The sequence below is a fragment of the Poecile atricapillus genome, unplaced genomic scaffold, assembly GCF_030490865.1.
Source record: "Poecile atricapillus isolate bPoeAtr1 unplaced genomic scaffold, bPoeAtr1.hap1 scaffold_220, whole genome shotgun sequence".
NCBI lineage: Eukaryota > Metazoa > Chordata > Aves > Passeriformes > Paridae > Poecile > Poecile atricapillus.
This window is the reverse complement of record NW_026709036.1, coordinates 26,563-44,189: the sequence shown is the minus strand read 5'-3', so window position 1 is coordinate 44,189 and position 17,627 is coordinate 26,563. Positions and strand designations below refer to the sequence as shown.

The 17,627-nt window shown below is 62.7% G+C and overlaps 2 protein-coding genes across 2 annotated transcripts in view; both read left to right on the top strand.

Moving 5' to 3' along the window:
- Positions 1-91: 91 nt before the first annotated feature.
- Positions 92-5,593, top strand: EXOSC4 (exosome component 4). The gene is given in 5 exon segments (XM_058828738.1): positions 92-277; positions 280-333; positions 336-421; positions 2,344-2,562; positions 4,930-5,593. Coding segments are annotated over 5 exon segments (756 nt in total). The 5' UTR covers positions 92-252; the 3' UTR covers positions 5,302-5,593.
- A 3,581-nt stretch (positions 5,594-9,174) lies between these two features.
- GPAA1 (glycosylphosphatidylinositol anchor attachment 1) overlaps positions 9,175-17,627 on the top strand; it is a 29,007-nt gene continuing 20,554 nt past the window's right edge. Inside the window, exons 1-6 of the mRNA XM_058828736.1 lie at positions 9,175-9,223; positions 10,419-10,510; positions 11,909-12,082; positions 13,747-13,858; positions 15,262-15,409; positions 16,568-16,669. Coding sequence (XP_058684719.1) covers positions 10,437-10,510; positions 11,909-12,082; positions 13,747-13,858; positions 15,262-15,409; positions 16,568-16,669 — 610 coding nt within the window. The 5' untranslated portion in view covers positions 9,175-9,223; positions 10,419-10,436. The remainder of the gene's footprint in view (positions 9,224-10,418; positions 10,511-11,908; positions 12,083-13,746; positions 13,859-15,261; positions 15,410-16,567; positions 16,670-17,627) is intronic.

The following is a 17,627-nucleotide window of genomic DNA, read 5'->3' as shown; positions in this document are numbered from 1 at the left end:
GCTCAGCCCCCAAAGGGGGCGTGGCCTAAACGGGGGCCGCGGCTCAATTGGGGGCGTGGCCTGGCGTGCGGATGACGTCACGGAAGGCGACGACTCCCATTGGCGGGCGGCTCGCGCGGGGCACGCCGGGAGCTGTAGTCCGGCCCCTCAGGCCGCGCGCGGGGCACGCCGGGAGTTGTAGTCCGGCCCCTCACACGCGGCGCCGGGAGCGGGAGCGACACCGGGAGCGGCACCGGGAGCGGCACCGGGAGCATGGCGGGGCTGGAGCTGCTGTCGGACGCGGGTTCCGAGCCGATGGGCGCCGGCCGGACGAGCTGCGCAAGGTGCGGGCCCGGCTGGGGTGCTGGCGCGGGCCGACGGCTCGGCCTACCTGGAGCAGGGCAACACCAAAGTGCTGGCGGCCGTGTACGGCCCGCATGAGGTGAGCGGGGAGACCGGGACTGGAACCGGGACTGGGAACCGGGAGTTGGGAACCGGGACTGGGAACCGGGGATGGGGAACCGGGACTGGGAACCGGGGATGGGGAACCGGGGATTGGGACGGGACTGGAACCGGGCTGAACCGGGGCTGGAACCGGGATGGGGAACCGGGATGGGAACCGGGGTTGGGAACCGGGGATGGGGAACCGGGGATGGGAACCGGGACTGGGAACCGGGGGTTGGGAACCGGGACTGGGAACCGGGACTGGGAACCGGGGATGGGAACCGGGGATGGGAACCGGGGGTTGGGAACCGGGACTGGGAACCGGGGCTGGGAACCGGGGCTGGGAACCGGGGATGGGGAACCGGGGGGTCTGGGATCCCCCCTCCTCAGGGCCTGTGCCCCCCCTCAGGCCCTGGGACCCCCCCCTCATAGCCTGGGACCCCCCCTCAGTCCCTGTGCCCCCCCCTCAGTCCCTGTGCCCCCCCCTCATGGCCTGTGCCCCCCCCTCATGGCCTGTGCCCCCCCCTCAGTCCTGTGACCCCCCCCTCAGTCCCTGGGACCCCCCCTCAGTCCCTGTGCCCCCCCCTCATGGCCTGTGACCCCCCTCATGGCCTGTGACCCCCCCTCAGTCCCTGTGCCCCCCCCCAGTCCCTGTGTCCCCCCCTCAGTCCCTGTGCCCCCCCCTCAGGGCTCTGTGCCCCCCCCCAGTCCCTGTGCCCCCCCCACGGTCTCTGTCCCCCTCCCATGACATTTTTGGGGTCCCAGGGTCAGCCCAGTGTGAGCAGCCCCCTCCCCAATTTGTACCCTCCACATCCTAACGACCCCCCCATTCCTCTAGCCCCCCACCCCATTCCTCCAGCCCCCCACCCCATTCCTCTAGCCCCCCACCCCATTCCTCCAGCCCCCCACCCCATTCCTCTAGCCCCCCACCCCATTCCTCCAGCCCCCCCACCCCATTCCTCTAGCCCCCCACCCCATTCCTCCAGCCCCTCACCCCATTCCTCCAGCCCCCCACCCCATTCCTCTAGCCCCCACCCCATTCCTCCAGCCCCCCACCCCATTCCTCTAGCTCCCCATCCCATTCCTCTAGCCCCCCACCCCATTCCTCTAGCCCCCCACCCCATTCCTCTAGCCCCCCCCCCATTCCTCTAGCCCCCCATCCCATTCCTCTAGCCCCCCATCCCATTCCTCTAGCCCCCCACCCCATTCCTCTGGCCCCCCCACCCCATTCCTCTAGCCCCCCATCCCATTCCTCTAGCCCCCACCCCATTCCTCTAGCCCCCCACCCATTTTTCAAGCCCCCTCCCCATTTCTTGCACCCACCCCCATTTTTTGAGCCCCCCCCATTCCTCAAGCCCCCCCACCCCATTTCTCCAGCCCCCACCCTCCCCTTCCTCCAGCCCCCCACCCCCATTTCTTAAGCCCCCCCATTTCTCCAGCCCCCTCATTTCTCAAGCCCCCCCCATTCCTCAAGCCCCCCCCCATGTCTCAATCCCCCCACCCCATTCTCAAGCCCCTTGCCCCATTTCTTGAGGCCCCCCCCCCCATTCCTGGAGTCCACCTCCCATTCCTCAAGCCCCCCACCCCATTCTTCAAGCCCCCACCCCATTCTTCAAGCCCCACCCCATTCTTCAAGCCCCCACCCCATTCCTCCAGCCCCCCACCCCATTCCTCCAGCCCCCACCCCATTCCTCCAGCCCCCCATCCCATTTCTCAAACCCCACACCCCATTCCTGGAGCCCCCCCCCCATTTCTCAAGCCCCCACCCCATTTCTCAACCCCCCCCCCATTTCTCAAACCCCACCCCCCCATTCCTGGAGCCCCCACCCCATTCCTCCAACCCCCCCACCATTTCTCCAGCTCCCCTCCCATTCCTGGAGCCCCCCCCACCCCCTGACCCCCATTTTCCCCTCTCCTCAGGTTCGGGGGTCCCGTTCCAAAGCCCCCCCGGACCGTGCCCTGCTCAGCTGCCGCTGCAGCTCGGCCCCGTTCGCGGGGGGGGGCGAGAGGAGGCGCAGACCCCCCCAGGGAGGGGGCGACCGGCGCGGGGGGGAGCGGGCGCTGCTGCTGCGGGGGGTCCTGGAGGGGGCCGTGCTCAGCCAGCTCTACCCCCGCTCCCAGATCGATGTGCACGTCCAGGTGGGGCTGGGGGGGGTCCTGGGGGGGTTTGGGGGGGTCCTGGGGGGGTTATGAGGGGATTTGGGGGGTCCTGGGGGGTTTTGGGGGGTCCTGGAGGGGGCCGTGCTCAGCCAGCTCTACCCCCGCTCCCAGATCGATGTGCACGTCCAGGTGGGGCTGGGGGGGTCCTGGGGGATTTTGGGGGGGTCCTGGGGGGGTCCTGGGGGGTTATGAGGGGATTTGGGGGGTCCTGGGGGGGTTTGGGGGATCCTGGAGGGGGCTGTGCTCACACAGCTCTACCCCCACTCCCAGATCGATGTGCACGTCCAGGTGGGGCTGGGGGGGGTTTGGGGGGTCCTGGGGGGGTTATGGGGGGTCCTGGGGGGATTTGGGGGGTCCTGGAGGGGGCCGTGCTCAGCCAGCTCTACCCCCGCTCCCAGATCGATGTGCACGTCCAGGTGGGGCTGGGGGGGTTTGGGGGGTCCTGGGGGGGTTTTGGGGGGTCCTGGGGGGTTTGGGGGGGTCCTGGGGTGTTTTTGGGGGGTTATGAGGGGATTTGGGGGGTCCTGGGGGGGGCTGTGCTCACCCAGCTCTACCCCCGCTCCCAGATCGATGTGCACGTCCAGGTGGGGATGGGGGGGGTTTGGGGGGTCCTGGGGGGGGTCCTGGGGGGGTTATGAGGGGATTTGGGGGTGTTTGGGGGGTTTTGGGGGGTCCTGGAGGGGGCCGTGCTCAGCCAGCTCTACCCCCGCTCCCAGATCGATGTGCACGTCCAGGTGGGGCTGGGGGGGGTTTGGGGGGGTTTGAGGGGGTCCTGGGGGGGTTTGGGGGGTCCTGGGGGGGTTATGAGGGGATTTGGGGGGGTTATGGGGGGTCCTGAGGGGTTTTGGGGGGTCCTGGAGGGGGCCGTGCTCAGCCAGCTCTACCCCCGCTCCCAGATCGATGTGCACGTCCAGGTGGGGATGGGGGGGGGTTTGGGGGGTCCTGGGGGATTTTGGGGGGTCCTGGGGGGGTTTTAAGGGGATTTGGGGGGGTCCTGGGGGGGTTATGAAGGGATTTGGGGGTATTTGGGGGGTTTTGGGGGGGTCCTGGAGGGGGCCGTGCTCAGCCAGCTCTACCCCCGCTCCCAGATCGATGTGCACGTCCAGGTGGGGCTGGGGGGGGTTTGGGGGGGTCCTGGGGTGTTTTTGGGGGGTTATGAGGGGATTTGGGGGGGTTTTGGGGGGTCCTGGAGGGGGCTGTGCTCACCCAGCTCTATCCTCGCTCCCAGATCGATGTGCACGTCCAGGTGGGGCTGGGGGCGTCCTGGGGGGGTTTGGGGGGGTCCTGGGGTGTTTTTGGGGGGTTATGAGGGGATTTGGGGGGTCCTGGGGGGGTTTTGGGGGGTTATGGGGGGTCCTGGGGGGGTTTGGGGGGGTCCTGGAGGGGGCCGTGCTCAGCCAGCTCTACCCCCGCTCCCAGATCGATGTGCACGTCCAGGTGGGGCTGGGGGGGGTTTGGGGGGTCCTGGGGGGGTTTTGGGGGGTCCTGGGGGGGTTATGAGGGGATTTGGGGGTGTTTGGGGGGTTTTGGGGGGGTCCTGGAGGGGGCTGTGCTCACACAGCCCTACCTCCGCTCCCAGATCGATGTGCACGTCCAGGTGGGGATGGGGGGGGTTTGGGGGGGTCCTGGGGGGGTTATGAGGGGTTATGAGGGGATTTGGGGGGTCCTGGGGGGGTCCTGGGGGGGTTATGAGGGGATTTGGGGGGTCCTGGGGGGGTTTGGGGGATCCTGGAGGGGGCCGTGCTCAGCCAGCTCTACCCCCGCTCCCAGATCGATGTGCACGTCCAGGTGGGGCTGGGGGGGTTTTGGGGGGTCCTGGGGGGTTTTGGGGGGTCCTGGGGGGTTTTGGGGTATCCTGGGGGGGTTTTGGGTTTTTTTGGGGGTGTTTTTAGGGTATTTTCGAGGTGTTTTGGGGTGTTCCTGACCCCCCTGTCCCCCCCAGGTTCTCCAGGCCAACAGGGGCAAGCTGGGGGCCAGCGTCAGCGCGGCCGGGCTGGGGCACACGGGGTCAGGGTGTTTTTGGAGTGATTTGGGGTGTTTTTGGGGTGATTTGGGTGTGATTTTGGGGTGTTTTAGGGTGTTTTTGGGGTCATTTTGGGTGTTTTTGGGGTCATTTTGGGTGTTTTTGGGTGTTCCTGACCCCTCTGTCCCCCCCAGGTTCTCCAGGCCGATGGGGGCGAGCTGGGGGCCAGCGTCAGCGCGGCCGGGCTGGCCCTGCTGGACGCGGGGTCGGGGGGATTTTGGGGTGTTTCTGGGGTTATTTGGGGTGTTTCTGGGGTTATTTGGGGTGTTTTTAAGGTGTTTTTGGGGTGTTTTGGGTGTCCCTGACCCCTTTTTCCCCCCCAGGTTCTCCAGGCAGACGGTGGCGAGCTGGGGGCCAGCGTCAGCGCGGCCGGGCTGGCCCTGCTGGACGCGGGCGTGGCGCTGCGCGGCGCCGTGGTGGCCGGATCGGCCGGGCTGGCCGAGCCCCCCGCCGGGCCCCCAGTGGCCCTGAGCGACCTGAGCGCGGCCGAGGAGGCGGCCGGCGGCCCCCGGCTGGTGGTGGCCACGGTGGGCGGCGGTGGCCAGCTGGCCCTGTGCCAGCTGAGTGCCCGGCTGCACCAGGACAGGCTGCGGCCGGTGCTGGACGCCGCGCAGGACGCGTGCCGCGCGCTCGGCGCCGTGCTGGACGGCGTGGTGAGGGACAGGCTGCGACGGGACACCGCCATGGAACACTGACCAATGTGGTGGACATCATGGGGACATGGCCATGGAGCACTGACCATCACTGTGGTCATCGTGGTGGCCATCACAGGGACACCGCCATGGAACACTGACCATCACTGTGGTCATCATGGGGACACCGCCATGGAACACTGACCAATGTGGTGGACATCATGGGGACACTGCCATGGAACACTGACCATCATGGTGACCATCACAGGGACACCGCCATGGAACACTGACCATCACTGTGGTCATCGTGGGGACACCGCCATGGAGCACTGACCATCACAGGGACACCGCCATGGAACAGACCATCATGGGACACCGCTATGGAACACTGACCATCACTGTGGTCATCGCCATGGAACACTGACCATCACTGTGGTCATCGTGGGGACACCGCCATGGAACACTGACCATCACTGTGGTCATCGCGGTGGCCATCACAGGGACACCGCCATGGAGTAGTGACCAACGTGGTGACCATCATGGGACACTGCCATGGAGCAGTGACCATCATGGGACACCGCCATGGAGCAGTGACCATCACTGTGGTCATCATGGTGGTCATCATGGGGACATGGCCATGGAGCAGTGACCAACGTGGTGACCATCACTGTGACCATCATGGGACTGCCATGGAGCACTGACCAATGTGGTGACCACCCTGGGACATGGCTATGAAACACTGACCATCACAGGGACCATCATGGTGGCCATCGTGGTGACCGCCCTGGGACACTGCCATGGAACAGTGACCATCACTGTGGTCATCGTGGTGGTCATTGTGGGGACCACCATGGGACACGGCCATGGGGCACTGACTATTGTGGGGACACCGCCATGGGGGAGTGACCATCACTGTGACCATCATGGGGACATGGCCATGGAGGAGTGACCATCACACTGACCACTGTGGTGACGACCATGGGACACCGCCATGGAGCACTGACCATCATGGTGACCATTGTGGGGACACTGCCACGGAGCACTGACCATCATGGTGACCACCCTGGGACACCCCCACGGAGCAGTGACCATCACAGTGACCACCCTGGGACAGTTCCTGACCACAGTGACCACCATGGGACACCACCACAGTGACCACCACAGTGACCACCATGGCCACCATGGGGACAGTTCCTGACCACAGTGACCACCATGGGGACACCACCACAGTGACCACCACAGTGACCATCACAGTGACCATCACAGTGACCATCACAGTGACCACCACAGTGACCACCACAGTGACCACCCTGGGACAGTTCCTGACCACAGTGACCATCATGGGACACCACCACAGTGACCACCACAGTGACCACAGTGACCACCATGGCCACCATGGGGACAGTTCCTGACCACAGTGACCACCATGGGACACCACCACAGGGCAGTGACCACCACAGTGACCATCACGGTGACCATCACGGTGACCATCACGGTGACCACCATGGGACACCACCACGGAGCAGTGACCACCACAGTGACCACCACAGTGACCATCACAGTGACCACCATGGCCATCATGGGGACATTTCCTGACCACAGTGACCACCATGAGCCCATGGCCACAGTGCAGTGACGCTGTACTAACCCTCTGTCCGACTGTCCCTCTGTCCGACTGTCCCTCTGTCCGACTGTCCCTCTGTCCGACTGTCCCCGTGTCCGACTGTCCCCGTGTCTGACTGTCCCCCTGTCCCTCTGTCCCCGTGTCCGACTGTCCCTCTGTCCGACTGTCCCCGTGTCCGACTGTCCCCGTGTCTGACTGTCCCCCTGTCCCTCTGTCCCCGTGTCCGACTGTCCCTCTGTCCGACTGTCCCTCTGTCCGACTGTCCCCGTGTCCGACTGTCCCCGTGTCTGACTGTCCCCCTGTCCCTCTGTCCCCGTGTCCGACTGTCCCTCTGTCCGACTGTCCCTCTGTCCGACTGTCCCCGTGTCCGACTGTCCCCGTGTCTGACTGTCCCCCTGTCCCTCTGTCCCCGTGTCCGACTGTCCCTCTGTCCGACTGTCCCCGTGTCCGACTGTCCCCCTGTCCGACTGTCCCCGTGTCCGACTGTCCCCCTGTCCCTCTGTCCCCGTGTCCGACTGTCCCTCTGTCCGACTGTCCCTCTGTCCGACTGTCCCTCTGTCCGACTGTCCCCGTGTCGAACTGACGCTCTGTCCGACTGTCCCTCTGTCCGACTGTCCCAGCTCCATCCCAATAAACCTGTTGGTGTCACCCCAGTTTGGTGTCACTCTGTGCCTCACCTGGGGGTCACCTGTGTCCCCCCTGTGTCCCCCTGTCCATCCTTCACCCCCTCCTGTCCCTCTCATTGTCCCAACCCCCTTTTTGGGACCCCAAACCCCCTTTTATTGTCCCCAAACACCCATTTTTTGTCCCCAAACACCCATTTTTTGTCCCAAAGCCATTTTTTGTCCCCAAACACCCATTTTTTACCCCCAAACCCCCTTTTTTTGTCCCAAAACCCCCCTATTTCCACACAGACCCCCATTTTCCCCCCCAAAACCCCCTTTTTTTGTCCCCAACCCCCATTTTTACCCCCAACCCCCCTTTTTTGTCCCCAAACCCCCATTTTTCCTCCCAAAACCTCTTTTTTTGGCCCCAAATCCCCCATTTTTCCCCCAAACCCCCATTTTTCCTCCCTTTTTCCCCAAATCCCCCCATTTTCCACCAAACCACCTTTTTTCCCCCCAAAAATCCCCATTTTACCCGTTTAGCCCCCCTTTTTCCCCCCCTTTTCCCCCAAAAAACCCAATTTTTCCCCTTTAACCCCCATTTTTCCTTCCAATCTCCCCCTTTTTCCCTCCCTCAGCCCCTTTATTTCCCCAAATTACCCCATTTTACCCCAAATCCCCCCATTTTCCCCCCAAAAAACCCAATTTTTCCCCTTTAGTCCCCAATTTTTCCCCCCAAACTCCCAGGTTTTCCCTCCCTTGCCCCCTTTATTTCCCCAAATTCCCCCATTTTGCCCCAAAACCCCGTTTTTTCCCCTCAAAAAACCCACATTTTTCCCCCAAAACTCCCTGGTTTTCCCCCCCAAATTCCCCCCTTTTCCCCAAATTCCCCCATTTTACCCCCAAAAAAAACATTTTCCCCCCCAAAAAAACCATTTTTCCCCTTTAACCCCCATTTTTCCCCCAAACTCCCAGGTTTTCCCCCCCTTTCCCCCTTTTTTCCCCAAATCCCCCCATTTTCTCCCCAAACTCCCTTTTTCTCCCCCCAAATTCCCTCATTTTACCCCAAATTCCCCCATTTTTCCCCCTAAAACCCCAATTTTTCCCCTTTATCCCCCATTTTTCCCCCAAACCTCCCTGGTTTTCCCCCCCAAATTCCTCTTTTTTCCCCAAAAAACCCCAATTTTTCCCCTTTTAGCCTCATTTTTCCCCCAAATTCCCCCGTTTTTTGCCCCCTTTACCCCAAATTATCCCCATTATTCCTTTGGCCACGCCCACTCCCCCATTTGGCCACGCCCACTCCCCCATTTGGCCACGCCCACTCTCCATTTGATGACCGCCCGCCGCTTCTCTGGCCACGCCCACTCACCCTATGGCCACGCCCACCGTCCCTTTGGCCACGCCCACTCCCATTGACCACCACTGCCCCTCTGGCCCCGCCCACTGCCCTTTGGCCACGCCCACTCCCATTGACTACCATTGCCCCTTTGGCCACGCCCACTGCCCCTTTGGTTACGCCCACTCCCATTGACTACCATTGCCCCTTTGGCCACGCCCACTGCCCCTTTGGCCACGCCCACTCCCATTGACTACCATTGCACCTTTGGCCACGCCCACCGCCCCTTTGGCCCCGCCCCCCCGCACGGCGCCCCCTGGCGGGGCGGAGCCGCTCGATCGATGTCTCTGCGCTCCGCTCCCCGCCCTGGCCGCGCGCTCCGGCAGCGATTGAGCGGCCTGGCCCTCAGCGCTCCCGCAGGTTTTGGGGGGAATTTTGGGGCAATTTGGGAGAATTTGGGAAAATTTGGGGCAATTTGGGGAATTTGAGGGAGGGTTGGAGGTCCCGGAGGGCACGGGGGAGTGTGGGGCAGGCCTGTGGGGTGCGGGGGAAGCTCGGTGTGGGGGCATTGGGGAAGGGCAAGGACCGGGCCCTGAGGGGGATTTGGGGCTGAGGGGGTGAGGAGGGGGCTGAGGGGGGGGGAGGGGGCTGAGGGGGGATTTGGGGTGAGGAGGGGGCTGAGGGGGGATTTGGGGCTCTGTGAGGTGGGGAGGGGGCTCAGGGGTGGGGAGGGTGCTCGGGGGGGCTCTGTGGGGTGAGGAGGGGACTCGGGGGTCTCTATGGGGTGGGGAGGGGGCTCAAGGGGCTCTGTGGGGTGAGGAGGGGTCTCAGGGGGGCTCAGTGAGGTGGGGAGGGGGCTCAGTGAGGTGGGGAGGGTGCTCGGGGGGGCTCAGTGAGGTGGGGAGGGTGCTCGGGGGGGCTCAGTGAGGTGGGGAGGGGACTCGGGGGTCTCTATGGGGTGGGGAGGGGTCTCAGGGGGGCTCTGTGGGGTGAGGAGGGGTCTCAGGGGGGCTCAGTGAGGTGGGGAGGGGGCTCAAGGGGCTCTGTGGGGTGGGGAAGGGGCTGGGGGGGCTCTGTGGGGCTCAGGGGGCTCAGTGGAGTGGGGAGGGGTCTCAGGGGGCTCTGTGGGGTGGGGAGGGGGCTCAGTGGAGTGGGGAGGGGGATCGGGGGGCTCTGTGGGGCTCAGGGGTCTCTATGGGGTGGGGAAGGGGCTGGGGGGGGCTCTGTGGGGCTCAGGGGGGCTCTGTGGGGTGGGGAGGGGGCTCAGGGGGCTCTGTGGGGCGGGGAGGGGGCTCAGTGGAGTGGGGAAGGGGCTGGGGGGGCTCTGTGGGGCTCAGGGGGGCTCTGTGGGGTGGGGAGGGGGCTCTGTGGGGCTCAGTGAGGTGGGGAGGGGTCTCAGGGGGCTCTGTGGGGTTGGGGAGGGGTCTCTATGGGGTGGGGAGGGGGCTCAAGGGGCTCTATGGGGTGAGGAGGGGTCTCAGGGGGGCTCAGTGAGGTGGGGAGGGGGCTCAGGGGGCTCAGTGAGGTGGGGAGGGGGCTCAGGGGGCTCAGTGAGGTGGGGAGGGGTCTCTATGGGGTCCATGGGGACCCCCCTGACCCCCGGGACCCCCCCCAGGACCCCCCCAGGCCCCCCATGGGGCTGCTGTCGGACCCCCAGTGCCGGCGGGCGCTGGCCCGGCTCGTGCTGCGCCTCAACACCCCCCTCTGGTGAGTGGGGGGCTCGGGGGGTCCCCAAAACCTCCCTGGGGGTCCCCAAAACCTCCCTGGGGGTCCTCAAAAACCTCCCTGGGGGTCCCCAAAACCCCCCTGGGGGTCCCCAACACCCCCCTGAGGTCCTCAACACCCCCCTCTGGTGAGTGGGGGGCTCGGGGGGTCCCCAAAACCCCCCTGGGGTCCCCAAAACCCCCCTGGGGGTCCTCAACACCCCCTGTGGTGAGTGAGGGTCCCCAAAACCTCCCTGGGGGTCCCCAAAACCCCCCTGTGGTGAGTGGGGGGTCCCCAAAACTCCCCTGGGGTCCCCAAAACCCCCCTGGGGTCCTCAACATCCCCCTCTGGTGAGTGGGGGTCCCCAAAACCCCCCTGGGGGTCCCCAAAACCTCCCTGGGGTCCCCAAAACCCCCCTGTGGTGAGTGGGGGTCCCCAAAACCCTTTGCGGTGAGTCCTGGGGGACTTTGGGGGGGCTTGGGGTAATTCTGGGGTGTCAGGGCTGAGTTTGGGGTGTCAATACCGGATTTTAGGGTGCTGATTTCAGATTTTGGGGTGTCAATATCAGATTTTGGGGTGCTGATATCAGATTTTGGGGTGTCAATATCAGATTTTGGGGTGCTGATTTTGGATTTTGGGGTCCCCCCTGCAGTGTCCTGAGTTACCTGTCAGGTGTCACCTGGTTCCTGCTGTTGCCAGCCCTGGCTCCCTGCACGTACCTGTGGGGCTGGGCTGAGTTTGGGGTGTCAGGGCTGGGTTTGGGGTGTCAATATCAGATTTTGGGGTGTCAATATCAGATTTTGGGGTGTCAATATCAGATTTTGGGGTGCTGATATCAGATTTTGGGGTGTCGATATCAGATTTTGGGGTGCTGATATCAGATTTTGGGGTACTGATATCAGATTTTGGGGTGTCAATATCAGATTTTGGGGTGCTGATATCAGATTTTGGGGTGTCAATATCAGATTTTGGGGTGTAGATTTCAGATTTTGGGGTGCTGATTTCAGATTTTGGGGTGTCAATATCAGATTTTGGGGTGCTGATTTCGGTTTTGGGGTGTCCCCCCAGTGTCCTGAGTTACCTGTCAGGTGTCACCTGGTTCCTGCTGCTGCCAGCCCTGGGGTTACCTGTGGGGCTGGGCTGAGTTTGGGGTGTCAGGGGAGATTTTAGGGTGTCAATATCAGATTTTGGGGTGTCAATATCAGATTTTGGGGTGCTGATTTCGGTTTTGGGGTCCCCCCTGCAGTGTCCTGAGTTACCTGTCAGGTGTCACCTGGTTCCTGCTGCTCTCCCTGGGTGTTACCTGTGGGGCTGGGCTGGGTTTGGGGTGTCAGGGGTGATTTTGGGGTGTCAATATCAGATTTTGGGGTGCTGATTTCAGATTTTGGGGTGTCCCTGCAGTGTCCTGAGTTACCTGTCAGGTGTCACCTGGTTCCTGCTGCTGCCAGCCCTGGCTCCCCGCACGTACCTGTCTGAGAACGCCATGGGCTCCACCATGGTGGGGGAGGGCTCCGAGCTCGGCCCCCGCGCCCTCAGCCTGGCCCGGGAGTTCGGGGGGCACAAGAGGAAAGTGGGGTGAGAACGGGGGGATTTGGGGTCTGGGGAGGGGTCTGGGGGTTTGGGGAGGGGGTTTTGGGGTCTGGGATTTGGGGTTTGGGGTTTGGGGAGGGGTCTGGGGTCACACCTGGGGATTTGGGGGGCACAAGAGGAAAGTGGGGTGAGAACTTGGGGGGTTTGGGGTCTGGGGAGGGGTCTGGGGTTTGGGGAGGGGGTTTTGGGTTCTGGGGAGGGGGTTTGGGGTCTGGGATTTGGGATTTGGGGTCTGGGGAGGGGTTTGGGGTCACACCCGGGAGTTCGGGGGGCACAAGAGGAAAGTGGGGTGAGAATGGGGGGGTTTGGGGTCTGGGGAGGGGGTTTGGGGGTCTGGGGTTTGGGGTCTGGGGTCACACCTGGGAGTTCGGGGGGCACAAGAGGAAAGTGGGGTGAGAATGGGGGGGTTTGGGGTCTGGGGAGGGGGTTTGGGGGTCTGGGGTTTGGGGTCTGGGGTCACACCTGGGAGTTTGGGGGGCACAAGAGGAAAGTGGGGTGAGAACGGGGGGATTTGGGGTCTGGGGAGGGGCTTGGGGTCACACCCGGGAGTTTGGGGGGCACAAGAGGAAAGTGGGGTGAGAATTGGGGGATTTGGGGTCTGGGGAGGGGGTTTTGGGGTCGGGGGAGGAGGTTTGGGGTCTGGGGAGGGGTCTGGGGAGATTTTGGGGTTTGGGGAGGGGGTTTGGGGTCACACCCGGGAGTTCGGGGGGCACAAGAGGAAAGTGGGGTGAGAACTGGGGAGCTTTGGGGAGATTTTGGGGTTTGGGGAGGGGGTTTGGGGTCTGGGGAGGGTTTGGGGAGGGGTCTGGGGTCACACCCGGGAGTTCGGGGGGCACAAGAGGAAAGTGGGGTGAGAACTGGGGGGGTTTGGGGAGGGGGATGGTTCAGGGGTTGATTTGGGATAATTTGGGATAATTTGGGATCTCTGGAATTCCCGGAATTCCCAAATTCCGGAGGGATGCCAGTGGAGTGGCTGGAGCACAGCATGTTCCAGCTGGGGCTCCAGGGGTTTGGGATGGATTGGGGTTGATTTGGGGTTCAGGGGATGGTTTGGGATGGATTTGGGATAATTTGGGATAATTTGGGATAATTTGGGATATCCCAATTCCAGAGGGATGCCAGTGGAGTGGCTGGAGCAGACCATGTTCCAGCTGGGGCTCGAGGAGTTTGGGATGGTTTGGGATGGATTTGGGATTCAGGGATGGTTCAGGGGATGGATTTGGGGTTAATTTGGGATAATTTGGGATAATTTGGGATATCCCAATTCCAGAGGGATGCCAGTGGAGTGGCTGGAGCAGACCATGTTCCAGCTGGGGCTCCAGGGGTTTGGGATGGATTTGGGATGGTTTGGGATTGGTTTGGGGTTCAGGGATGGTTCAGGGGATGGTTTGGGATGGGTTTGGGGTTAATTTGGGTTAATTTGGGATAATTTGGGATAATTTGGGATATGCCAATTCCAGAGGGATGCCAGTGGAGTGGCTGGAGCAGACCATGTTCCAGCTGGGGCTCCAGGGGTTTGGGATGGATTTGGAGTTGGTTTGGGATTCAGGGATGGTTCAGGGGATGGTTTGGGATGGTTTGGGGTTAATTTGGGATAATTTGGGATAATTTGGGATAATTTGGGATAATTTGGGATATCCCAATTCCAGAGGGATGCCAGTGGAGTGGCTGGAGCAGACCATGTTCCAGCTGGGGCTCGAGGTCCATCGCCAGCCCTTCACCCGAACCCTGCCCTTCCCTGACGAGGCTCACGAGCGCTACGTACGCAAACTGGGAGAACTGGGGGAACTGGGAGAGCTCAACTGGGCAAACTGGGAGAACTGGGGGAACTGGGAGAGCTCAACTGGGCAAACTGGGAGAACTGGGGGAACTGGGAGAGCTCAACTGGGCAAACTGGGAGAACTGGGGGAACTGGGAGAGCTCAACTGGGCAAACTGGGAGAACTGGGGGAACTGGGAGAGCTCAACTGGGCAAACTGGGAGAACTGGGAGAACTGGGAGAGCTCAACTGGGCAAACTGGGAGAACTGGGGGAACTGGGAGAGCTCAACTGGGCAAACTGGGAGAACTGGGGGAACTGGGAGAGCTCAACTGGGCAAACTGGGAGAACTGGGGGAACTGGGAGAGCTCAACTGGGCAAACTGGGAGAACTGGGGGAACTGGGAGAGCTCAACTGGGCAAACTGGGAGAACTGGGGGAACTGGGAGAGCTCAACTGGGCAAACTGGGAGAACTGGGAGAGCTCAACTGGGCTGAACTGAGCAAACTGGGGGGAACTGGGGGGGCTGGGGGAATGGGGAGGGGCTGGGGGGCACTGAACGTTTTTGGGGCTGTTTTTGGGGTCCCAGTTTGGGTCTGGGGTCCCAGTTTGGATCTGGGGTCTCTCAGTGGGTCCCAGTTTGGGTCTGGGGTCCCCGGGGTGGGTCTGGGGTCCCATTTGGGTCTGGGGTCCCAGTTTGGATCTGGGGTCTCTCTGTGGGTCCCATTTGGGTCTGGGGTCTCTCTGGGGTCTCTCTGGGGTCTCTCTGGGGTCCCGGTTTGGGTCTGGGGTCTCTCTGGGGTCCCATTTGGGTCTGGGGTCTCTCTGGGGTCTCTATTTGGGTCTGGGGTCTCTCTGTGGGTCTGGGGTCTCTGTGTGGATCCCAGTTTGGGTCTGGGGTCTCACTGTGCCCCCTGTTCCCCCAGCTGGTTCGGGGTGTGAATGTTTTTGGGGTGCTCTGAGCCCCCCGCTCCTCCAGCACCGAGGCTCTGCTGCTGCCCTGGGCTCCCATTTGGGTCTGGGGTCTCTCTGGGGTCTCTATTTGGGTCTGGGGTCTCTGTGTAACCCCCCTGTCCCCCCCAGCTGGTTCGGGGTGTGAATGTTTTCGGGGTCCCAGATTGGGTCTGGGGTCTCTCTGTGGTCTCTCAGTGGGTCTGGGGTCTCTCTGGGGTCTCAGTTTGGGTCTGGGGTCTCTCAGTGGGTCTGGGGTCTCTCAGTGGGTCTGGGGTCTCTCAGTGGGTCTGGGGTCTCACTCTGAGCCCCCTGTTCCCCCCAGCTGGTTCGGGGTGTGAACATTTTTGGGGTCCCAGTTTGGGTCTGGGGTCTCTCAGTGGGTCCCATTTGGGTCTGGGGTCTCTCTGGAGTCCCATTTGGGTCTGGGGGCTCACTGTGCCCTGTTTCCCCCCAGCTGGTTCGGGGTGTGAATGTTTTTGGGGTGCTCCGGGCCCCCCGCTCCTCCAGCACCGAGGCTCTGCTGCTGCTCGTGCCCTGCTCCGAGGGCAGCACCAACAACCAGGCCGTGGGGCTACTGCTGGCCCTGGCGGGCTACTGCCGGAGTAAGGGGGCTACTGACCTGGGGAGGGGGCTACTGACATGGGGAGGGGGCTACTGACATGGGGAGGGGGCTACCGACATGGGGAGGGGGCTACTGCTGGCCCTGGCGGGCTACTGCCGGAGTAAGGGGGCTACTGACATGGGGAGGGGGCTACTGACATGGGGAGGGGGCTACTGACATGGGGAGGGGGCTACTGACCTGGGGAGGGGGCTATTGCCGGAGTAAGGGGGCTGCCAACATGGGGAGGGGGCTACTGACATGGGGAGGGGGCTACTGACATGGGGAGGGGGCTACTGCTGGCCCTGGCGGGCTACTGCAGGGGTGAGGGGGCTACTGACATGGGGAGGGGGCTACTGCCGGAGTAAGGGGGCTACTGACCTGGGGAGGGGGCTACCGACATGGGGAGGGGGCTACCGACATGGGGAGGGGGCTACTGACATGGGGAGGGGGCTACTGCCGGAGTAAGGGGGCTACCAACATGGGGAGGGGGCTACTGCTGGCCCTGGCGGGCTACTGCAGGGGTAAGGGGGCTACTGACATGGGGAGGAGGCTACCGACATGGGGAGGGGGCTACTGCAGGGGTGAGGGGGCTACCGACATGGGGAGGGGGCTACTGTTGTTCCATACTGGTCTATACTGGTGTGTACTGGTCCAGGTTAGATTTACTGGGCCATACCGATCTGTACTGGTCCGTACTGGTCTATACTGGTCTGTACTGGTGCATACTGGTCTATACTGGTGCAGGTCAGATTTACTGGGCCATATCGGTCCATACTGGTCCGTACTGGTCCGTAGTGGTCCATACTGGTTCGTACTGGTCCATACTGGTCTGTACTGGTGCAGGTCAGATTTACTGGCCCATACTGGTCCGTACTGGTCCATACTGGTCCATACTGATCTGTACTGGTCCATACTGGTCGGTACTGGTCCATACTGGTCTATACTGGTGCAGGTCAGATTTACTGGCCCGTACTGGTCCGTACTGGTCCGTACTGGTCCATACTGGTCTATACTGGTGCAGGTCAGATTTACTGGCCCATACTGGTCCGTACTGGTCCATACTGGTCTATACTGGTGCAGGTCAGATTTACTGGGCCATATCGGTCCATACTGGTCCATACTGGTCTGTACTGGTCCATACTGGTCCATACTGGTGCAGGTCAGATTTACTGGGCCAAGGACATCATCTTCCTGCTGAGTGACCACGACCTGCTGGGGACACAGGCCTGGCTGGAGGCCTACCATGACCTCAACCTTACTGGTGAGACTGGGAGCACTGGGAGGGACTGGGAGCACTGGGAGGGACTGGGGGAACCTTACTGGGGAGACTGGGAGCACTGGGAGGGACTGGGGAGCCTTACTGGGGAGACTGGGATGGACTGGGAGCACTGGGAGGGACTGGGGAACCTTACTGGGGAGACTGGGAGGGACTGGGAGCACTGGGAGGGACTGGGGAGCCTTACTGGGGAGACTGGGATGGACTGGGAGCACTGGGAGGGACTGGGGAGCCTTACTGGGGAGACTGGGATGGACTGGGAGGGGCTGGGGAACCTTACTGGTGAGACTGGGATGGACTGGGAGCACTGGGAGGGACTGGGGAACCTTACTGGGGAGACTGGGATGGACTGGGAGGGACTGGGGAACCTTACTGGTGAGACTGGGATGGACTGGGAGGGACTGGGGAGCCTTACTGGTGAGACTGGGAGCACTGGGAGGGACTGGGGGAACCTTACTGGGGAGACTGGGATGGACTGGGAGCACTGGGAGGGACTGGGGAACCTTACTGGGGAGACTGGGATGGACTGGGAGCACTGGGAGGGACTGGGGAGCCTTACTGGGGAGACTGGGATGGACTGGGAGCACTGGGAGGGACTGGGGAGCCTTACTGGGGAGACTGGGATGGACTGGGAGGGACTGGGGAACCTTACTGGGGAGACTGGGATGGACTGGGAGGGACTGGGGAACCTTACTGGGGAGACTGGGAGCACTGGGAGAGACTGGGGAGCCTTACTGGGGAGACTGGGATGGATTGGGAGGGACTGGGGAGCCTTACTGGTGAGACTGGGATGGATTGGGAGGGACTGGCATGGACTGGGGAACCTTACTGGGGAGACTGGGAGCACTGGGGAGCCTTACTGGGGAGACTGGGAGCACTGGGAGGGACTGGGATGGACTGGGGAACCTTACTGGTGAGACTGGGAGCACTGGGAGGGACTGGG